Source organism: Amphiura filiformis, chromosome 9, assembly GCF_039555335.1.
Source record: "Amphiura filiformis chromosome 9, Afil_fr2py, whole genome shotgun sequence".
In the NCBI taxonomy this organism is placed as follows: Eukaryota; Metazoa; Echinodermata; class Ophiuroidea; order Amphilepidida; family Amphiuridae; genus Amphiura; species Amphiura filiformis.
Window position 1 is genome coordinate 1,778,663 of NC_092636.1, and position 25,268 is coordinate 1,803,930.

At 37.4% G+C, this 25,268-nt stretch overlaps 1 protein-coding gene across 1 annotated transcript; it reads left to right on the plus strand.

Moving 5' to 3' along the window:
• Positions 1–4,303: 4,303 nt before the first annotated feature.
• LOC140160507 (uncharacterized) lies at positions 4,304–25,211 on the plus strand. Its single transcript, XM_072183740.1, has 5 exons — positions 4,304–4,482; positions 6,867–7,068; positions 9,187–9,256; positions 11,530–11,575; positions 24,883–25,211. Exons 2-5 carry the CDS (start codon positions 6,918–6,920, stop codon positions 25,144–25,146), a joined length of 531 nt encoding a protein of 176 aa, XP_072039841.1. The 5' UTR covers positions 4,304–4,482; positions 6,867–6,917; the 3' UTR covers positions 25,147–25,211.
• Positions 25,212–25,268: the final 57 nt, after the last annotated feature.

A 25,268-nucleotide genomic window follows, 5' to 3' on the forward strand; every position in this document is an offset into this window, starting at 1 on the left:
TATCATAGATGAGTCCCTCTCCTTTGTTGATAAACAACAATGTCAAGTGGTCTATATAGTGGTCCAAAACTTTCAGCCCATTTTGACAAGCAACAGAAATCCACACAAAAATTTTACTTTTCAGAAATCCACTTTTTGGATGGTATTTTATTTAAAGGGACTATCAGTGACTGGCTAAATCAGAAAATCGAATAAATCATCACAAATCTTAATTTTAGATTTATGTATTTTGTGGAGAAAATGGGTGTGTAAGTGATTAGATGTAAAACAACAACCAAAGTCCCATGTTGCAATGTTGGGGTGTTTGTCTGTGCATTATAAAGTACACTTGTAGCTGCTACATGAGCAAGTCGACCTTGGGGATAAAAAAACATTAGTGACATATCTTACCGATATTATTTTATATGCTTTGTCTCGGATTGCCTTCAATCAATATTTGTCTAAAATTGCATGATTTTCTGTGAATTTAATTTTGATGGTCATTTGATTTGCAATATGATTAAAGTCCCTTAATTGAGCCACAAAATCGGGCAATTCCAGTTGAACCTCTATACACCCGTATGGAAGACATGCTTAATCTTCCACCCAGGACTTACACATGCATTTAACCCTATTTGATATTCACACTACCAGTGTGGAAGATTTAACCCTAACACTGACCATGGGTTTTTGATATCGGAAGGTAGAGAAGGAACAAAAATGGAGAGAAGATGAACAAAGAAGTCACTTGGTATCTCCGGGAATTGACCCTGGGACCCTTTGCGTGCCATGCACAAGATCGCTGACCTCATGCCATGAGGGTTTTGCTGGCCTGGAGAGCAATTCCGTGCATATATATGATTAGGATGATTGTGCCATGGCATCACTTGGCATAAATGCTTGCGCAGTGGTTTTCTTTGTGGTTAAGGTTAGGGTTAATGTCTTCGCTATAAAGGGTGTATGAATTTCACTTAGAATTGCTCATTGTGGAATAGCAGCCCTGAAAGAGTACAGACAGACAGGCGTTGTACAACTTTTGAAAGACATGGGACATTAGCATTTGACATATGGTTATTTAATTTTCAAAAAAATTTAAATACTAATATTTTGTCATGCTTTTGGCAAAATCCAGGGGATGATTAGGACTAAAGCCTGGGGATACTTTAAATCTGACTAGGGTTGTTACATCGTTAAAGATTTAATAGCCGATGTCATTTCTATTAAAAAAACCATTTTGACAAAAACATGCATGTTTGCCACATCAATTCTAAAAACCCTGCTGAAGCTATAAATTAATATCCCCTGAGAAGCAGGCATAATCATGGGGAACCCCCCAAACTTTCCCCTATAAGCATTTCAAGTCAAGGTGAATCCACCGAAAAACGTTGGAAATGTAAAGAAAGCAGCGAGTTTAAAAAAGGCCCACCTATGCTTACTTTTTGAAACTTGGTCCCAATTGTAAAAGGCAATGATTTAAAGCTGTAGGTATTATGTGTGATTTGCTCCACAGCACCACAATTTTTCTTGAATTTCTACTTATAGCATGATTGTATTGCCCAATGGTGTACTAAAATACCATGTGAAAGATCAAGCATGGAGTGCTCTGATTACAGTAAAATTTAAAGTTTTATATTAAATCCAGAGATCTCCGGTTTTATTCAGAGTTCACCGATCGAGTGATGGCTAACATTGAATCCAATGTGACCTTACGAAGTAAAGTTAACAAGCAATTGAATAGACGAAGGTCCAGTTTTAAAAGTGACAAACTTGCCGATACAACAAGGCACAAAAAGATTCCAACAAGCACAACAAAGAGACAACACAGTTTCTTCAATGAAGCTTTAATTATAAGCAGTATTTATTTCAGTCTTTACTTCTCTGTAATTTTCATAACTTCCATTTTATTTGTCAGCTCTTTTGTTTCAGTTTTCTTTTGTTCCTTTTGTTTTAAATTAAAGGCACACACAAATTGGCCATTTACCAATCTCAAACCAGATGTCTAGTCCGTGGAATTTTGAATAAGCCAGTTTGTCACTTTTAAAACGGGACCTTCGTCTAATCACAGATCCTGGAAATGCTTGTAACTTTGCTTCTTGAAGCACAGATCCTGGAAATGAAGTCACATTAGATTCAAAAGGGTGTCATAATGTGCCAGATTGGATGGTGCATCTATTAAAAAAACAAATTTACCCCAATATGGTTCAGTTTTGAAATTCTGATTATTTTTCCAAATGTAAGGATACTTTTTGGAGCAGTATATTTAAGATCAACACAACATATAGCTGCAGTATGTGTCACACATCGATAATTACAGGTTTGTTGAATTTGTTGTGCTGAATTTCAGTTTAAACTTTTGAAAATTAATCACTGACATGTATGATCATTAGTGCCAATTGGGTCATTTTGCCAAAAGTGTGTGTGTGTGTGGGTGGGGGGGCATCCCTCCTGTCACCACCAGGATTGACGCCCATTTGTATGAGCTAACAGATTTGGGGTGCATTTTCACCCATTTTGATTTATTGATTGCCTTCAATTTCATGAAAATGCTGGGGGGGGGGGGCAACTCACATAATGGTCTGTGTGAATGCGTGACCAAAAAAACAAGTAAAAAGGGGTATTTTTTAGGCATGGCAAGTAACGCGCATGACACATTTAGAGTCTAAAAAACACTGATTTTCAAGAATAAGGGTAGTTTTCTGAAACTGAACAACTTGTTTAGGGTATCTTTTTAAATTGTTGGTAAATAGGGAGTCCAAAAAGGGCACATTTTCATTTTTACTAGCCCAAAAGTCTTTAGGGGGTAAATTCTATACTGTAAAACACTTAAATTTCACGAGGTATTTAATTTCATTTAATTTTATGAGGACCTGAAATTTGCAAAATTAACCCCCCCCTCGGAATTAAAAATTTACATTGTAACAGTAAATCTGGATTCGGAATTTAAAATCCTCAAAAATCCTGCTTTTCCTCAATTCGCGAAAATACAGTACATGCAAAGTTGAAGTGTTTTACAGTATTAAATTACCTTTTTAAAGGGCTAAATTTGCTGGTAGTAGGGTAAAAGTCATTTTGGGGGTGATTTAAAAAAATTGGTCACACATGTGTACACTATCATACTTGAGTAGCCCCCCAGATGAAAATTTGGTTTAAGGGATCGGATAGCAATGTTTGCACAATATTTGTGTGGGACATGAGAGCACATCAGGCATATCAAATTGCATTCTGAATATGAGGAATGTCCTGATATCAAATAATTGAAATTTGCAATATACAACATAAAATTTTATGGCAAATTATTCATAATTGATATTTTTGACATTTAACAGTACTAATCAAACTATATTAATGGATTTGGCAATCATAAATTTAACCAAGTATATAAATCTAATATGTACTTAAAGTGTGTGCAGCTAAAAAGCCTTCCATCATTTGAAATTTGTTACCCAAAGACCTAACAACTTTATGTACCGGTATACATGTATAATCTTCAGTACAAAAGATCATGATCGGATTTTCATTCCAGCTACATATACTTTAAGTAGATATCATTAGATTTACAAAGTTAACCTTGAGGACTGTTTTAAAATATCACAAATATCACATGTATCAATTTTTAATAATTTGCCATAAAATTTGTATAGGCCTATAGTTGCGAATTTCAAAAAATCTGAAAAAGTTATTTGATATCAGATATTCCTTGTATTCAGAACGCAATTTGATATGACTAAATTTTTTGTGCTCTCATGTCCCACAAAAAATACTTTGCAAATGCTGATATCTGATTCTTCAAAATTTTCTCAAAGAAGTGCCAATTTTTCATTGATTTTAAAAAAGATAGTAAAAAATTTCAAAAAATTGGTATGATTCCAGGTTTGTTTTTTTGTGAAATTTCATTTGAAGTTGTATAGTTGCACATCGATCCCCACAATTGTTTAAAGAATGGTGGGGGCATCTAAGATATTCTCGGGTGTGGGTTGGGGGGGGGGGGGTAGGGCTGCCAATGTTGTTTCTTGACCCGGACGCTACCAACCCTAGTTACGCCACTGCCCACATACTATGAACCCATGATAAAAATCCCCTGGGGGTAATGGAATATTAGAATTCGACCATTTCTTATTTTTAGACCCTAAAAGTGGCAAAGTGCTATATAGCTATAGAGCAAAATTGTTCACTTATATATTTGTTGGGAGTCATGGCCTCCCCATGAGGCTATAACCCTAGCTTGGCTTAATTGAGCAATTTGCTTGAGCCTTGTTCCATCAGAGCTGGTCTCATCCCGGGGTCCCATCAGGACTGAAGTGTATAGCATCCGCCTGGACCAACTGGTTGAAGAAACTGTACTGGCTTGTATCAATGAAAAAGCACAAGAGTGGATATTGACCATTCCTGCATTTAACCAGTTAACTTATTGACCTCCGTACCAGGTCTCTGCCTGTACAATGTACACATAATAATGTACACATAACAAAGTATGTACACACAAAGGTGCATGATAACAACCAGGTAAGGTGTTGGCAATATTGGGTGGCAATACAAGTAAGCTTAAATCAAGCAAGTGTGTTTTGAATTTTCCATGTGCATCATGCATGCAAATACAGTTGATTTTTTCGGCATGTGCACATGCAGTACCATTGGTGGAGCCACTTGGGAAATAATGCTACAGTTTTACAGACCATGTAGGCCTTCTTATTATACCCCTGGGCTTATTACCCATAGGGAGAGAAACTACTGGGAACCACACAATCTTGGCGCTCTGACTATTTGAGGGGCTATTCCAAACTACTTGCGGCTTCACGGCTCAATGTCGTAGCTTAATTTGCCGCTCGTCCTCCCCTCAATCGCAAGTATTTGTTGACAAAGACTTAGGCCGGTTATAAAGGGGGATGATGTCCGCGCGCACAGGCCACAACTTACAAAAGCTTTACAGTTTTCTCTAGTACTTGAAAATCCACTTCTTTAAAAGTGGAAATTTTAACTAGCCTGTTTACAATCCATGACGCGCCCCTCCAATATACATGTAGTACAAGTCTGGTGAAGCCATTCTCACGCCTGGAATTGGTAACCCTTTTGCTGCTCCATTGATTGGGCTATTAGTAGCTATGAGTATCAGCACTGATTCTGTTGTTAGGCTATATTTATTTTCAAGTATTTCTGTTCCAACTTGAGCCGCTACTGCAAAAATAACAACTCTGGATTATATGCCTTTTGTGTATACAATGGTATAAAGAATATCTTTATGAGATAACAATTAGGCTTTGAATGGAAACAGGGCCGTCGCTAGAAGGGGATATGGGGAGGGCGGGGTGGACCACATTTATTAATTTTGTCGGCAAATCAGCAAAACCATAGGATTGCCGGCAGATTACAAGAGTCGTATAAAAATTAAATGTGTCCGGTTCTTACCAACTTCGGCCATTGTTTGTTGTTTGGAGGAGTGTCCTGGCTACAAAAAATTGGGGTCTACAACCCGGGGTCTACAATGCCTGAATGATAAAAGACCTCGTTACAGTCGGTTTCGATTAGGGTAACACAGGGGCGTAGCCAGCTTTCTTGGTCAGGGGGGGCAAAATAAAATTTTGGGAAAACAAAAAAAAAAAATTGCAGTTGCATCATACAATACATAGAGACTGTATGTCTTGAGCTTCCCGAAAAAGGGCCTTATTGGGATGATGTGCTTGTAGCTAGCTAGAAAAAATGGTATTTTACACTATTTTCGCCCATTATCCGGCTATAAAAGGGCTTTATTGTTACAATTTGCGCGCGTACCGCGGAAAATTTTTGTATTTTTGTATTTTACACTACCTTGCCCTTTTTCTTTTCCTTTGCCCTCCTGATTTTCTCTCTCATTTTTTGTCAGAGGGGCACTTTTTTTTTTATTTTTTGTCAGGGGGGGCACTCTGCCCCACCTGCCCCCCGCTGGCTACGCTACTGGGGTAACAAGCCTGATTGTCGGCTACTCTGTCCCGTAAAAATTGCCCCGACCAGCTACTACGGTGACCCCTTTGTTCATTTAGAGGTGACTTGTGCCTGGCTGAAGATTAATCAGCGTTATCTTCTAGATATCGGCTGTTAATGCCTAGATATGCTTGACATATAAAAAAAAATCAATGGAATATTGACTATTGCATGGGCACAAAGTGCAATAGTCTTTTTCTAAAAATAGGAAAAATAATCAATAGTAATTGACCAATCAAATCACAAGAATCTTTATTTGAGTTATATGAAAGTTTAGAATCACGATTTTAAGTGAAACTGTTCGAAATTGGCAAAGGGTGAAAATATTACATGCGCAAAAATGTCCACTTTTACAGTACCGGTATGTATAGCTAGAGGTGACGGGTATGTACCTACCAGTGTCGCAAAGTACGGGTCATAGGTATAAAACTTTCTTTTTTTTTTAAGGGGGGTCATTGGGTGCAAACAAAATGAAAACTAAGGTGGGTCATTGGGTATATAATATTTTGAAAAAAAGGGGTCATCGGGTAGAAAATTTTGAAAAAACAAATGGTGCAATATTCTATTATTTGTTCCAAATTTCCCAAATTTACAGTACAAATTCGCTGAAATAAGAGAATTTGAAAGTTTCCACATTATTTTGTCAGTTTTTGTGGCATTTTGATGATACAATTGTTGAATAAAAAGGGGGTCATTGGGTAGCCGCACCTAAAAAAGGGGATAGCCTCACTTTAAAAAAGGGGGTCATCAGGTATATTCAACTTCAAGAAAGGGGGCCTATTTACAGGCACATACCATTACTTCTAAAGTTGAGTGCCCCCCTCCTGCACCGGAGTTTTAGTGTAAATGACAATAAATATACACCCCTTCTTATTTGCTGATGGATACAACTGCATAATCTTTATTTTCAAAATGCATTTTAATCTTTTCAGGTACCGTATCACAAGACAAGCTATAATAGGTGACTGGTTCAAATCTTGAAGATGGCTGGTGGAGGAGACTTTCGAGGATTGCCTACCTGGCTAGCAGCATGGCTGACTCTCTCAGTATTAGTAGTGACATGGGATGCAACCTTTGTATTAACTCGGCCTCATTCTATGCCCGGAGGAAATCTGAACTGGTTATATTCTCCATGTAAGTATGCAGAGGGTAGCAGGGGGAAGACTATCCCTCACGAGAAAAGAAATCTGAGAAAAGAAATCTGAGAAAAGAAATCTGAGAAAAGAAGGGAAAATATGAAGCCTTGTAGGAGACACTTGACTTGACACCAGTTCAAAACTAGAACACCAAAACCAAATTTGTGCGATCTCTAATTTCATAATAATAAGGATCGATCAACCATTGATGGTCGATCTAAAGATCAAACTAATTTGATTCTTTTGGCTAAGGGTCTTTGAGTGGGAGATCTGTCACCAAAAATGGGTTATTAGTTAACATGGCCTTAAAAGAGGGTTATTTAGTGAGAATGGGAACAACTTTCAGCGTGTTTATACTGAGCGTACGGCTTTTTGACCCTCTATTTTCCGGGCACAAAATACCGATTATAATCCGGCCACCGTTACCCAGCTTGTTTCTACTGAGACCAGAAAGCTGTGTCTCGCACGATGCACAGCATTTTTTTCCTGTAAACCGGAAGTACGGAAAACAGATTTGACGGTTGTATCCCAAATTTAAATGTCTACACATATGGCAGCTCATGGCATATGATCTACAATCACAATTTAGTGTTTTCGTAAAATACAAATTGCATTAATTTACCAGTGGATCTAGTATCTAGTGGATCTAGATTTGCAGCCAAAATATACCCAACTCATTAACTATAAAGAAGTAGGCCTAGACTAAGTAAAGTCATATCCATTTTACTTCATCAAGTTCATGCGAGTCACACATCATGCCAGTGTATATAATATCAGAAAGAAGGAACCTACTACATTATAGGCCTAGGCTAGACTATACAATTAGAATATAAATCGCGTTATTTTTGCAACACGCATGACCTCGACCCGGCAACCGATCACACGGCTCGTTTCTACTGCGTGGATTACACGCTTTGACCCGGCATGAGCCACCTCAAGAGGTGGATCACGATAGGCGAGCACATGACCCGGCATGACACGGCAACCGATTACCCAGATCGTTTCTACTGGGCTTGTTACCCGGTATGACCCGGCACGGCACGGCATGGCACGGCATGGCACGGAATTTGGCCCTCAGTTTGGCATTATTTGCCTGTGACCAGCGTAACCCTCATGGCTAGAGGCTGGTGATCTACTGCATGGCATGCGAAGGGTCTGAGGTACTGCTGAGTTCAGTCCAGTTCAGGTTTGAATCCTGGGGGTACCAAGTGACTTCTTTGTTCATATTCTCTCCTTTTTCATTTCTTCTTTCCCTTCCGATAGGCACAGGCACAGTTAGGGTTAATATATGAGGTTACTAAACTAGCAGATCCCACCAGTTTCACAAAAAAGAAATTATGAAAACTAATTTGCAAATGGCAACAAATAATAGAAGATAAATATTTTGGTAGAATCTTTTCAAAATTAACTTATAAAGAAGTAGCCATGACTTAATAAAGCAATGCAGGCGTACTGTCATTCAGTTATAACTAAAAATAGATTATTTATCAATAAAGTTGCATTCAATTTGAGTAGTAATAACACCAATTAGTGTTGTATTTCACTTATTTCACAAACAATTATAGTCAAAGAATCAATACTGATTGACATCCAAAGAGGGCGTGCCCATCACCAAAGAAAGAATGGGATCAGTGGCGTAGTGTGGGTCATCCGATTGGGGGGGCACCGACCATGATTGGGTGGGGGAGGGGGGGCACAAATCATTTTTAGCAATTTTCCTATGGGTTTTCTAAATTTTGCAATTGATTGGGGGGGAGGGGGGCCTATGATGCTACGCCACTGAATGGGATCAACATATTTAATTCATGCCTTTTTGTCCTTGGTTGGTGTATTACGAGGGGCTGTCAATAAGTTCGTAGAACAAGCAGTGGCGATGCCACGGGGGGCATGGAGGGGCAAATGCCCCCAGTCAGAACCCTTGCCCCCCTGTTGCCCCCCAGTAAAAAACAAAAAATACGAAATTCACTTCCCCCCATATGTAATGAATTAGCCTTCCATTTCAAGTAATTTTGATAATATTTGTTTGAAAAGTTCCTATATGTCAGCATTGTAGCACACCTACTGATCACTTGGTGGTCTTGGTATCTTTGACTTGACATGACTTATTGTTTTGCAGATAATCTGTATATTACTATTGACAAAAGATATGGTGATATGGAGGACTCATTTGGATTAGCTCAAAGTTGGTAAGTGCCAAGCTGTTCAATTTGGAACTTGAACTTGATTTGAATACTGTAAAAACTTGATAGTTCGCATAATTATGTGCTTACTATCTAGCACGTTTAAAACATGCATTTAGTTATAGGTGTTTCTGAATTTCCCTTAAAATTTTTTTTTTTTTAACAAATTAAACACATTATTTAAAAAGCTGGTGAGAGAATTTAGGTATTATGCTTACACACCATCCCTGAAAGTTTGGAAACCATTCTCCATGTAGGATAAAAATAAAAGCATTTAGATAATTTTCAAAAAAATAAGGAATTACATAAGAAATAATGGAATTGTTATGAAACTCTATGATGTGAGGACTTTTCTTTACTTTGTCTAAGTTTTAAATTAATACACAATTCTGTGGCTATTTTGCTGCCAGCCTAAACCACCTTAATACGTATAACACAAATATCTGCTATCTACTGAAGATAGCATGGTAATTACTGATTTACTGTGTGGAACAATTTTGAGAAATGGCTGTCAATTACAGTTCAACTTGATAATTTGATTAAAAGTATAACAACCTTGGATATCGATATTGAACCCAAGAAGGCCCCCTATGAAGCTTATTTCCATTGGGGGGCCATTTGAACACCAGGACTGGTTGGGAACTGACTGTGAGCTGCATGTACAGGTATAGATCTTCTGTACATGGGACTGACATCTTTATCCCCTCAAAGAAGGGAAATCTCTCTTGTTTCATATACGCAGTTCTAAATGCACCATAAGCTGAAATTGAATGCATCCATCTGTACTAGGAATATGAAAAGAAAATGTTGGGCAGCTGCTATTTTTGAAATAATTTCAAGAGATGAATGCCTCTCTTTAGCTAATGATAGCTCAAATATGTGGCAGTTACTTATAAATGCACATTGTAGCTATACAGCAGATCATTGTTAAAAATACATTATTTGCTAGCATCATATTGTTAAATGACTTTATGAAGCTCGGACAAACTGACATAATAAATCAAGAGAGAAAAATCGGGACTCTCTATGGTATTCAACCCCGCGCCACATGATTCTGGGTCGAGAGGCTCTGTTCTTCATTATTTAGCATCATATGAATGTCACACCTCTGTCACCTCACCACCTTCACACACCTTCACATACCATCCCAACACCATACCCGTTAGCAACATCATCATCCGGAATTGGAAACTCCTTCAAGACCACCATTCTACTAATGAAATATTTCCTGAATCTCCCATGATATCATATCGTAGAGATAAGAACATTAAAGATCGGCTTGTTCACTCCTATCTCAATCCTACAGACAGCTCAGCGTGTGGCACTGTTCCATGTCATCGCCGTCGATGCAATACCTGTAACCACATATCTGATACTAATTGTGTCAGTAGCACTTCAGGCACCTACCACATCAGAAGCGAGTTTTCTTGTACTTCTACACATGTGATTTATGCACTTGGGTGTCAACGACATCCGCATATTCTGTACATCGGTGAAACTGAACGGCGTTTGGCGGATAGGTTCACCGAACATATATCCTCATACGTGACACCGCCAAACCCGTCCCTCAACATTTTAGAGGGGATAGTCATACCATCACGGACCTTACCGTTACCGCTCTCACCCAAGTGCATAATACTCACAAACGGAAAGTCGAGGAACAACTCATCATATTTAATCTTGGCACTCTTCAACCCAATGGGATGAACATTCAATTTAATGTCTTCAACATTAATATTTAACTTTTCACATTACTTTCATCTTTTGCATTTCCTTTCTTTTCTTTTCTTTTCTTTTCTTTTCTTTTCTTTTCTTTTCTTTTCTTTTCTCTTTTCTCTTTTCTCTTTTCTCTCTTTCTCTTTTCGTTACTTTTCTCTTCTCTTCTCTTCTCTTCTCTTCTCTTCTCTTCTCTTCTCTTCTCTTCTCTTCTCTTTTAAGACCGATATTCAACTTCTAGTAACCAAAATTAATTACTGGTAGGCCTTATTTGTCCGAAATAATTGTTTCAAAAATTGGGGCGAGGGGGGGGGGCATTATGTATCCTTAGCCCTGGGCACCACAACCCCTAGCTACGCCACTGCCTGTGTCTAAGATATTCTCGGGTAGGTGGGCACCAATTTTGTTTCTTGCCCCGGGCGCTACCAACCCTAGTTACACCACTGACAGTAACTTAATTTTTCATGATATTAGTAGATTGCAGGTACTACCAAATTACCAATAAATACACATTTTATTAACATAATTATTTGAATTTTTATTGTTTTAATTCAATTCTACAGGTTAAACATTGTGGAAATCTTTCTTGGAATTGTAGCTTTGATTTTGGTAAGAATGCAATTTGTTTTTTCCCTAATGCATTTCAGGATGGGAGAGGGCATTGTTCTAGCAATCCTAGTCGACAGGTCCAGTATTGTATTACAGGTACAATTGGTGAATGGCTGATCACAAACCCCTGAAAATCCACAATTCATCCAAATTCAGATTTTAGAGTTGAAGTTTGAACAACATGAGCAATAAAGCCATAATGTACAATTTGCATTAAATTTTTTTTCCTTTCTCAAAATGCTGAAGTACTAATAGTAACTGTCAGGAAACATTTCTGTCTATTTTAAGCCGATATAAAAAGGCTGGCCTTTTAACGTAGATTGATATGGGGGGACTTAATGTATAAATATAACATGTAACAATTGTTCTGTTTTGCCAAACAAACACAACAAATTTAACTTATTCCATTCATGTGTAAGTTGGGATATATGTAAACATTACAAATATGCCAAAAATCAAACTTGAAAACCATAACCAATTTTCATATTATAAGACCATACTTTATGGCTTTAAGGTGGAACAACTTGAGCATTAAATGTATAAATGGTGCATATGAAATGACAAAGTGAAATAATCTAATAAAGTCAAGTTTTATTGTTTATTTTAATGTTGTTATTCTTGCCAAAAATTACGAAATAATATTGGTCAAAATTGGCAGGAAAGTTTTCTGTCTAACTTAAGCTGGACTAATGAGGTCTTGCAGTTTTGAGTTAAGGCCAGTAATATATTATAACAAACGTTTTGGACATTTCCCACTTCCCAAGATAAAATCACACAGGGAGGAAATGACACCCCTTATATCAAGCCTTGGGATCTCCTTTATAGAACCCATACCACTTGTGTGTCAGCTTTATTTATCTCAATATTTGAGTGCAAACATTCAGTGGCGTAGCAGTGGGGGGCCTGGTTCCCCCGCTTATCACGGCCGTCGGCTCATGTAAGGCCACCTGCTTAAAAGAAAAAAGGGAAAATTGTAAAAAAAAATTATTTGGTTTAGGTTGCTAGCGCCTAGTCTTCTTCTTTTTTCAAACCATCGAAAAAAAAATTGGGTCAACAATTCTCAACTTTCGTTGATACATTTACAAGTTGTGCCCCCTTGGTTCCGAAATCCTGGCTACGCCACTTCAAACATTGCTAGGTCATGCGCCGTTTCAAGCCGCCTTAATAATATCTGAAGATATAATAACATCTCCATCATAATATTGCCAAGCATCATTGTATTAAGTATAAAAACACCATTGCCCCCCTGCAGCATAGTATATCACACTTAAGCCACAACTAGTTTAAGCCTACAAATTTATATTTCAAAGAAATGGAATATCTTGAGCTTTTAAGCTTTTTGTTTAAAAACATTCCCAGGTGTGCAAATTCACATAGCAAAAATGTGTATGGAAAACACAGTGTGCGGGATGATGATGAGACTGATTGGGCTATTCAGTTGAAATCCATACACCCCTATGAAAGACATGACCTTAATCTCCCACACAGGAGTGTGAATTTCAAATGGGGTTACCCGAGCGGGAGATTCCGTTTGAAATCTGCACCCCCGGTGTTGAAGATGAAGGTTATGTCATTAATAGGGGGTGTATGGATTTGAGTTAGAATAGCCTCTTGGAATAGCCCACTTGAAATGCAAGGAAGATGAAACAGCACAAATTCAAGTGTATTATTGATGTTGATCTACTAAGTTCTGGTTTTGCATAATAGGATTATTCTGATGAATACAAGTGACACTGTTTTGATAAAACTCTCGATAAAAAACGTGTCATTTGAAAAAACATGATTTTTATCTTTAGCTGATATGGTGGATAAAGATCCCTGGGAGAATTGGAACCCGGAATTGGAACTAAATAGAAAGTAAATTTGTCTAAAAAAAGGAAGTGATGAGGACTAAAATGACAATAGAAAATCAAGTCCTTCCATTGTGATCTGCGGCATAACTGGGTGTCCCCTTGAAAAAAAATGAAAGAAAAAAGTGCCTCTCTGACAAAAAATGAAGGTGGAAATCTGGAGGGCAAAGGAAATGAAAAAGGGCAAGGAGGCCCTTTTCCACCAAATTTCACCCCAATTATGGGCCAACATGTAGTGTAAAATGCAAATATTTTGTGTGGCACACAATGAAGTCCTTTTCATCCTGATAATGGTTGAAAATAGTGTAAAATACAAAATTCTTTGGTGTCTGTTCTTGAAATGTTAAAAAGGGTTGCTTTTGTAAAAGTGTACTTGAAATGCAAAAAATAGGGGTAATTTTCAAGGCTAATTTGTACCCATTTTTGTGTAAAATAGGGGTAACAAATGCTGAAAATGTTCTTGACACTGCGCAAAATAGGGGGATTTTTTGACTTTGGGAACAATCATGCGTTTAATACGCCTTTGCATAGGCAGTGACAACACCGGGATGCAACTACAATTTTTTTCAGTATGTGCCCCGAAATTGTTTATGCCCCTTGACCGAGAAAGCTGCATGCTACACCCCTGTGCATGAGCCCCGGAGGGCGGATATTGCATTAAACGCATGAGAACATCTCAGTATAAGTGCATTATTGTGTACAATTTCTCGAGCAACAAGTGATACACATTTATTTACCTATTTCATATACAAAAAAAAAATATAGATGCATCAACCCCCGAAAAATGAATCAATCCTACGCGCGCATTTAAATGTGTGCGAAAGCAAAAGCACTGCACGTAGTACATAGAGTGCCATTTTATACAATGCACTCCACATTCTAACCGCTTTTCTGATTGGCTGCTTTGATAAAGGAGTGTTCAGGGATGTTGAATTTGTGTTGTCAAATCGCAAAATAAGCGAAATTAAAATCACTGTGAAAATTTTAGCTCGCATTATGGAATACTCACTCTAATAAATAGACTTACAATCCATGTAGAGTATAGCTAAGTTGATTCACCGTAGCTGTTTTGAAATTCATTGATTTGTTTGTGTGAATCTGAATCAGTTTCAAATAAAACACACAAAGATACAACGAAGAAACAAAGTTTTAAATGGATTTATTGAAACACTCAAGTACAAAATAAAGCTGAACAAAAGTTACCAAAATAACTCGATTACCGTATTGTCTGTATTAAACGCTCCCGTCAAATAAACGCTCGGTGAAAAATGGACAAAAATGTAAAAATTGCCATGCCACATTGTGTGAGCAAGTGTGCATGTCAGTGATGATCGCTAAATTGCATGAACAAAACCTGTTATGACTCAAACGTCCATCCAGTTCATTGTCTAATTATGGTAGAATTTTACTCATTTCAACAGATTCTTGTTTGATGATGCACTTACAAATGTAATTTCATTGCATTTTCGTTCCACCGGGTTCCGTGCGTGCCGCCATCTTGAATTGGAATCCGGAGATCACTGATTTTTCCGAAGAACGATGCCAATTTTGAAGCTCTTTTACTGAACATTCACTTCTAATAAACACCCCGTGTTTGAAAAAATGCGACGCCCCCGGGGCATTTATTACAGACAATACGGTAAGTAATACAGAGGAAGATAGAATACAAGATCCTCTCTGGGGTCTCAATTAAAAAGAGTTCAAAGACTCGTGTTATGGTAATAATTGCTAGAACAGCTTTCACTCGGCATACAAGCATCAAGTATTATAGATAATTGAAGTTTTAATTAGGAATTCAACATAATCACACAGATTCTTCATTATTCTGTATTCAGCACTTTTCAAAATTACTTCCAGGGTTGCAGTGAATATATTTACATTCCTGATTCCAGAAAAATACAGAACTATATTTTTAAAACGAAAACAATATTGTTGCCTTTTTGCTTGTTTTTTTTGTTTGAGATCATCATCATCCTTCAGCTGCAGAGTAGGCAACTATACAAGTTTCTTCCAAACTACTGTACAAGTGTTGCTATTTCCATGACGTGCCTTCATTTCAGAATTTGCGAGGGTAGCGAGGAAAAAAAATCAGGTTTTTACGCTTTTTGGACAAAAAGGTCTAAGGGATGACGGTAATTAGGGATGATATTACAGAGGGTATACGTGCAGACATGCAGGGATGCCATATTCTCCATTATTCATTTTATTCATTGGGAAATTGGTGTAAGAAAATCTAAAGTGCATGACATTTTGGGCAAAATTGAGTTATTAATAGATTATAAAAGTATAGGTAAATGCACACATTTTAAGATATTTTACAATCTCAGAAGCCATATTTGGAATCAGTGTGACAGATGCATTAAAATGAGTACAAACAAGCCTAGTATTGGTTCAGTAGTTGTTAAGATAGCTCTTGATATTTTGGGAAAATATTTCAAAACTTCAACTTTTTCCGTTGAAGCGCATGGCTAGCACGCAGAGCATTAATGGATGCATCTTTGGCATCTTCAATATTCTTGACCAATTCACCCTGTATCCATGTTATTTCCTTTTTGTCATCATCTTTACCCTAGTTTCAATCCACCATGGCTCCGGCACAGATCCCCTGTAACACATATATGACACCAATGGATTGATTTTACCCCCTTCCCCAAGTAAAATGAGAGCAAGAGATAAAAGTGCATATTTTTATAGCTTTAACAGAAACTTTTATTGAATTTTTTAGTATAGGTTTTCTATTTAGCACTTGTGTCTTTCATATTCAGTACAAAAGACATTTAAATTACGTCCCAAAAAATCTTCGAGCCAGAAACGCCAGTTCAATTTCACTATTGTGCTATATTATATATAGATTTCAAATATTGTAGCATTATGCAAGTTATTATACATAGGGTTAATAGGATGAACAAAGTTTGGAACTCATAAGTTCTCTTGATTCCGCCTTCATGCATAAATGTGTCATTTCTACTGGATCAGTAATGGGGTAAGGGGGTATGTGGTTCAGTTCAATGTTCTGAACATCAGGGTGAAGTTCAGCATGGTCTGGCATTATCATATAGTTACAGTAAGCCAAAGAATTAAGGTACCAGTTGCGTTCACCCCAGTATATCCTAAATAAAGACAAGTATATCAAAATGAAAACAAGCAGCCAATACCTGTACTCATTATCTCTGATTTAAGACCTTTTTTTTTTTTTTTTAAATTGGTTGAGAATTAAAGAAACGGTGATCTAAAATCTAAAGAAGAAATGAAATCAAAAGTTGCACTTTTGTGTTCTAATCAATGAAAGCACAACGCTAGTTTTAATGTGCTAATCAATGGAAGCATGGTGTTAGTTCTCTTGTTCACAAACGCTTTGTGTACAAATCAATAGGGCATCCAATGAAGAAAACTGCAACTTTTAAATTGGCATTGCTTGGGTTTTTGGATCGTCGTGTTTTTATTTCTAGGACAATTGCAACAAATGAGGTCATAAATTTGAGCTAAAAGATGCAGCTATTGGCTGCTGGTTCCAATTATGACATATCTGTCTTTGTTTAGGATATACAGGGGTGAACCTAACTGGTACCTTATTTTTTGGCTTACTGTATAAACTAAATGGGATCATCATCAGGAAATATTTGACAATAGATTTCAACTGTCTGCTGAAGAAGTTCTTCAAATGACTGTTATACATCCATTTTATTAACACCTGATGAATATACAAGACAAATGTCTTAAAATGGATGCCAAAAGACAAATTGCTTTTTACGATTCCGTAACCCTCATCACGCGAGGCGAATTTGAAATATCAGTGATACAAATGTGAAATATACTGATACAAATATGAACTTCAATGATTTTTTAAGATGAATTTAAACTGTCCTTTTTATTAATATATTGTGCGAAATACTCTAGGAAAACCTATATTAATGTTTTTATGTATTTTTATGAATCTACCATGCATCACCAGTTTTGTTGTTTTGGCCTACATAGTATACGGCTATACGCATTTCTTAAAACCTGATGATCGGTATACCCAATGATCGTAAGTGAGGTGAGAGTATGCCGTGAAACTATTAGTAATGGTTGCCTTACCAGAGGTCTATACTTTGAATTTGTTTAATTAATTAATCAATCAATCAATAATCAATTAATCAATCAATCAATTTATTTATTAATTTTTTATTTATTTCTTTACTGTGTGGATGGGTCTGAGGAGGTATGGGGCCTAGCCCTATTATAAAACTACACATTTATTTTCAATTTGTTATTTCGTTTTGTTTGTTGAATACAAACTATGACTCATTTGTAAACAAAAGAACTTATGTACAAGATTTAAAACAATGACTTAGGTTACAGAAAACCATTCAGAAAAGCCACTGTATCTGAAAATGTCAAGCGAATGCTGATATTCTTGAAAAGGAATGATAGTAAACAAATCTCAATTTACATTGTATCAATGAAACCAGTTCAAATAAGAACAAAATCCATAATTTTAATATCATTGTTTAAGAAAAAAATAATCCTTTGAATAATGTTATGCATAAAACGTAATCGCACATACCTCACAGAGTTTTACCTAATTTCGTGCAACAAAAACCGGTGGATCATCATCACCTAGTACCTATAGACCCTATTCAATAACCGGAATGGTACTACAATTGAAATGGCAGGACAGATTGGAGGACATATTTTTTTGCTTCATATAAATTCGATAGAGTCTATGCCGTAAGTTGAGAATGGACCGTCCCACTTGATTTGCGAAAAGGTCGCGAGCGCGAACCCTTAGGCTTTTGGTGGACCCAAGTAACTGCCTAATAAAAATTCCTTTAAAAAAGGAATGGGGCGCCCAATGGGAGCTTTGATGTGATGTGCTTAAATCCGGGGGGGGGGGCACTCCCACTTTGGAGGTGACACGTATGTAGGGTTATTAAGACCCCATTTTTCACCATCGCTGTTACTCAAAGACCCCATTACCAGCACATGCTCTGTCACACAAAGACCAGGCTATTAAGACCCCCCTTTTTCACCATCGCTGTCACCAAAAGACTCCATTACTGTCACCAAAGACCCCATATTTTTTCTTTATATCTGTCACTCAAAGACCTAGACCCTTATATTTCCATCTGAACAGCAATGAGTCGTCTATCACTGATTTTCGAGGCTTCTTTTGGCTCTCACCCAATGCCCCCCTAATTTAGATCCAAACGGTCCCATTGAAATTGACAACGAACCGATTGAGAAAGTAGATAGTTACAAGTATCTGGGCAAGACAGTCAAAATGGAGGACAACACAAGAGAGGAACTCTTACTGAGAATCAAGGCTGGCTGGTGTTGTTTTGGCAGGTACAAAGACATCCAAAAAGCTACCAATGACATTGAGGAGGCGTATGTATGATCAATGTGTGTTACCAACCATGACTTACGGCGCTGAAACCTGGTCGACTACTAAAGATCTGGAACAAAAACTCACCACATTAACCCAATAATTATGTATTTCAAACAAAGATGACAAGCCTATACGCACAGGATTTTAATGATTTTTGTAAAGGTAACTGTTTTAAATAACATGTGGCTCCTCACCTGGATCATAGGCCTACTCTGTGATCGTAATAGCGCCATCTCTTCAAAGCGTTTTTAAAAGACATAAAGGCATTTTTGATTCATTTCAGTATTTCAAGCATTAATTCCGCTGTATATAGAACTACTTTACTTGCATTCAATGCATATTGGTAAACAGTAATAAAATCAAAACCAAGCAAGCTGGGCATACTGCCATACTTTAAGCAAAACAGTTGCGAAGTAAATCTAACAAGACCAAAATTAGAAGCTTTTTACAAAGTCAAGCCAAATAAGGGGGCCCAGCCGTAGCGGGCGCCCCAAAAATGAGGCAAAATTGAAAAGAAATGGGGTTTTAAATTGAACTAAAGTATAAATCATGTTCGGTCTAAGGCTGTGCTAAGTTACTGCTAACACTTTTCTTTGATGACTTTGACCACATTTTTTTATTTTTTCAAATATCTTAAAAATCCAATAATCTAAGCTAATTGAGCACACAGCCTGAGTAGTTGCTTGCTGCTAGGCTCGGATTTACTTGAGGTTACTGGACCTTTACAGTGGCGGATTTAGAGGGCGCACGCGGCGCGCGCCCCCTCTATTTTGTGCAGATCGGCGCCTGACTCTGTGTATTTTTGCAGAATTGCGCCTGACTTTGTGTGGGCGCCGAGCCGCGGCGGGCGGTTGCGGTGGCTCGGCGCCACCTCTATTGAAAATTCCTGGATCCGCCCCTGCTTTATGATATAGCGAGGGCTCTGCTCAAAAGCTACTTTGATGTTTTGCAATTTTACTCTGTTTTGGCCCAAAACAAGGCATTTACCTGGCGATATACCTGTAGAGTAATTTGATAGCTTTCTTTTTTGTAGATTGAGTATTTTCGTTTATTTTATTTTCTCTCATGATTTTTAGAAAGGACCATTCCCTTTTTTTCTGCTGCCTACATTTACTACTTTTTGTTTTCTGTAGCTCTGCATCCACCCACACACCTATTAATTATTTTCATATTTATTTCATGCACACTAAAAAGTAATGGAGCAAACTACAGTACACAGAGATATAATTTCATTACTTGAATCGATTTGAGTCCATTATACATATTTATTTGAGTAGTAGTAGGTATCTAATTTGTTATTTCTTTTTTGTTATAAAAGTTCAAGGCTGTCCAACTCAAGTGATTCAGCATCTATATAAGCGTCCTTTATGTCCTTTCATACAGGCCCGACGCAGGATTTCATTTGGGGGTGCTGATTTTGAAAAAGTGGACCTTTTTCCAGGGGGGCAATTTTGTGAAAAGTGGACAAAATTTTGACCTTTTTGTCCAAAAAGCGTAAAAACCTAGATTTTTTTGCTTGCTACGCATTTCATAAATTCTGAAATTTTGGGACTTTTGTATACTTTTCCAAACGTGGGGTGTCGCACCCCCCTGCACCCCCCCTGCGTACAGGCCTGCTTTCATATGTCCTTTTAACCTTCTGTCATAGCTGCCCCCCACACACACACACAAGGTCTGTTTGCCCTAGCTTTCAGCTCAAAATTTGACTGATTTTGTGTGAGTTTACAGAAAATTAAATCAGTCCCATGTCGGCATGTTACATGTTACTAATTTATTTATTATACCACTTGCCTTTATTTTGAGTTGTGGGCCAAACTTGATAGAATGACTGGCAAACTTCTTTCGTATTTCACTTAACCCCTGAAAATGTTTTGCTAAACATGATCTAAGAACCACATTGCTCATAATCTATTTAAATTGAGAATCTCTATCACAAATCTCTGCAATAATTGCTATGATTTAGTGCATATGTTGTAATATTTAGCATACAATGTAGGCTACATTCCAACATGTTCAGATTCATGTTCATACAAAATTAAATTACCACTGTCAGCGAATTATTGGAAGGACTGCACAATCCATATTAAAGCCTTAAGGCCAATTACAATTGATTCTTAGTTTCCTGTTTCCCGCCCGCGTCCAAAGTAGAGAATTGCAAAATATTTAATTATTTTATTTATATTTTGGATTTTCTCTTTAAAAATAACTTTTAATGACTACCATTTGCTACTTTCTGACTTTGATCATATCATCTATAATGATGAATAAACATAGAACCTAATTGTATGTATAAAATCAAACATAGAAGTAAAATAATTTGGGCTATTCCAGAAAATAAGTGCACACCCCCTATAGAGGAGTAAATTGTCAATAAAAGAAATGTCAGGATTTCCAAGTGTGCTTTCTGAAAACGACTGGATTTCCAGTTGCCAATGTTACTGGAAAAAGTTGGAAATCCAATCAAATGAAGGAAAAATCACGGAAATGTTGAAAATGAGCTCTCAAATTAAGGATTTCTGATTTTAAACTATTTTTCTGCCGGATTTTTTTGCCTTTGTGCACTTTAAAAGTCTGGATTTCCAACAGTCACGACTGGACAAAAAGTCCGGATATCCGAACTCCTCTATAGGGGGTGTGCATCTATTTTCTGGAATAGCCCAATGCATGCTCCTTGTCAAAATGGCTTGATGTAGGTTGCGACCACTTATTTTAAAATAAAGAAAATAAAAGATAATTAATAATTAATAATTAAAAGTCGCCTCATCCCTGGTTTTCAACCATGAAACAGGAAACTAAGAATTAATTGTGAAGGGCCTAATGTACGATTTCTGTCATTTTGATTTTGTTATTCTTTATTCAAAATGTTCAAATAATATTAGTAATAACTGACGGGGAAGGTTGCTGTCCTTTTAGGTTGAAATAACAAGGTAAAGTGAAAGAAACCCACTGGTTATTTTAGCCATTTAACACGCAGTTTAAAAAAAAAATTATGATAATATGTCGAACTTTGCTCTGTTGACCTACAAAGACAACAAATTTGGCCGATGCCATTTAGGTGCAAGTTGGGACATGTGTAATCATTACAAATATGTGTACATCCATATCAAAATCTCATTTCATATACCGGTAATAGCTAGGAATAAATAACCAGACTCCTCAAGTAGAGATCACTTCAAATCATCCCCAACTTAATCACATGGTTAAGGAATGTTCTCTGTATTCCTAAACCATGTAAATTGGATGATTTGAAGTGACTTACACTTTAGATGAGTCTGGTATTTATTCGTAGATATTTTGTGAAATGAGACACATGTGGCAGCCGACAAGTGCATCGTTTTGATATGGATGTACACATGCAAAAAAATCAGGTTTGAAAAAAATTAACCAATTTCATATTATAAGATCGTACATTATGGCTTTAACATGTGATGCATTCATTCATTCATAATAAGGGACCGTTCACAAACACTTGTTAGGGAGGACCTGATGCCTGAAAAATCCTCCTAAGGGGGGCCCTGAATAAAATGACCACAAATTTTCTTGGAAAAATTAAGTTTATATGCTTTAAAATGGGATTGACCCATAATTTTCATGTCGAAAAGGGGTCTGTTAAGGGGCCCGAAAAATTTTGAGGTCTGTTAAGGGGGGCCCGAAAAAATTTCACAATGAATTTTTTTTGCATCAGCCCCCCCTTACAAGTGTTTGTGAACGGTCCCTAAGTCATTATATCCAAGATGTAGAAAATTGTCACATTTACCAGTGGCGAAATACTGCTTACTAGATTTGTTGGGGTGACCAGACTCAGTGGCGTAACTCCTATGGGCTCAGGGTGTGCAAACCCGCGGGCACCCGAGCTGAGGGGGCACCCGAAGGGTGCCCCACACACACGGCTTGGGTGCCCATTGGGGGCAGTGGGGCACCTAATGCCCGCGGGCACCCAAAACCAAAGTTACGCTACTGACCAGACTGGTAGCACTTCAACTTCCTGAGATCTGATTATTGGGACAAGGAAAAACACAACTAAAAAAATAACATTGCACCTGTTTTGGCCGAAATTAATTTTGTGACAATCAGTCATTTTCACCGTGGGTGTGGGTGGGCGGGATCATGTAAATTAAAAAAGTAAAGTAGGTTTTGTTTATCCTCCATCTCTTTTCTAATAGGCATCACTTTTTCAAGTTTTACTTGACTTGAGGTGGCTTCAAGTCCCGGGGAGGCACTCAAGTTTTATTTTGTAGGGGTGTGCGCTGAGAATTTGAAAGTGGACCCATAAATATACCAAAATTCAAATTTTTCGGCCAAATTTAACCCATATTGTCTTACTTTTTACAAATTTTCCCAAATTTGTTTGGACAATTCGAAATTTTGACTAGATTTAGGCAAAATTGGGCTATTTTTCAAGAAAATTGAACAATTTTTTTTTTTTTTTCCATTCATATACCAAAATTGGTTTAGAAAAAGGGGCCATTGATATACCAAAAGGCCGAAATGCCGAAAATGCTACCCATATTTGCATCACGTCCCTGTATGGTCATTTTTACTAAGTCCCTCCCTGGGCTTCAAGTCCGACTCCAGTAGAGTTTGATTCAAAGAAGATTGTGAGCCGAATCAAAGTCAAGTCTGAGCCCAACAGATCTTGATTCCAAGTCAAGTTTAAATACACTAAAAGCAGACATAGGTTGGAGTCCGGACTTAAAGCAATAATGTGTGATGATTTGCATAAAGAATAGATTCTTATTTAAATGTTTGTTTTCACTGATCACATTATCCTTTTAATTTCGAGCCAAACAAATGAGGTATAACGAAGAAAATTGTGATTCATTCCAACGCCTACAATGCGTGTACTACGCTCGCCGATCTTATTACATGTAACTGCACGGAGCATCGCGCTCGACGTGTGTACATGTACATACAAGCTGACATCCACGGTACATGTTAGCAAGTACTCGATCATTGAACTCTGAATAAAACCGGTCGACAAAAAAAAAATACAAAAAGTTAAATTTTACTGTTATTAAAGCACTTCAGGCTTAGTCTTTTATGTGGTATTTTAGTATACCACTGGGCATTATAATTATGCAAAAAGTAGAAATCCGAGTAAAATTGAGGGCGTCGCTGTGAAGCAAATCACACATGACTTTAAGTCCTCCAAGACGGCCTAATTATGGAGCTTATCCAAAACTCTGATTATGTAACAACCTTAATAGTTTTGTTTAAAGGTCCGTAACCCGATCGACAGCATCATCCCCCCGATTTTTTTCATTGTTGATGAGGTTTTAGTATCACATAATAGATACTATTTTTCTCATTACTATCCTGAAATTTGACGCTCCAAGTCGATGTATTTCGGAGAAATCATGAAACACAGCGGCTTTTACAGGTATACCAGTTTGTAAACAATGGTAAATACTTTGATTTCTGGGCGGGAATTATGAGCGAAATAGCTCGTAATATCAGTCGCCTCAACAGCTACTTTGGTTTCGCGTCATACACATTCTGTGAAAAAGCGAACCACACTAACTGCTGAGGAGGCGCGTCTAGACGGTGTGCCGTATTTAATTATAAAATTTCCACGATGGAGGCAGCGGGCGATTAGCTCAGTCGGTTAGCGGCGCTTCATGTTTCTACCGAGAGGTAATCGGTTCAAAATCCGGTGTCGGAATGTTTTTTTTTTTCTCTCCTTTTTTAACCCAAACTTTTTTTATATTTCTTTTAAATGTACATATTGCAAGGGGAAATATATTTTGTTTCCTTTTTTTTTTACGAAAAAACAAAAAAACGAAAAAAACAAATATTTTTCGTTCAATACGGGCCGGGCATTGATTGTACAGCATGTCAGCATTAAATTAGGTCATCTGAACGGAAATGGTTGTTGTTGCTTGCCTACCCAGAATGCAATTCACGTATACCAAGGTATTGGATTGCAAATTTGGCTATTTATTCACATTTACGCCGAAAATGCTCTCGTTTTTTCACAAAGCAGCATAAAGGGGGCGATATTTGATATTATTATGTAATTTTAAAGACAATCCATATCCAAAACCAATAGGGTTACCCCCCCTTTAATGTTTGGTTTTCTTTCACAGAATTATCAAAGGAAACCATCTGCCCTATTGGTAACACTGGTAGTCTGCACCATGACATTTTGGAAGACAGTACTCTACAATCTAATGTACACCAGGCTAGCCAACGGAGAAGAACTGGGAACCGATGACCCAATGATGATTATATTCTGCTTTGTGATTCCCAATGGATGTTGGGTCCTATTCCCTGGACTTGCTATGTGGTATTTGTATAATGATATTTTGAGAAGGATAACAAGTGGCGTTTCACATGGGAAACAAAATTAAAAGTTTTGTTTTTTTACTTTCTCAATTACAATGTATATGAGCTTACATGAATGACTTTCTATTCCTCAAATCAGGTCCGTACGCAGGATTTTGTTTGGGGGGGTGCTGATTTTGAAAAAGTG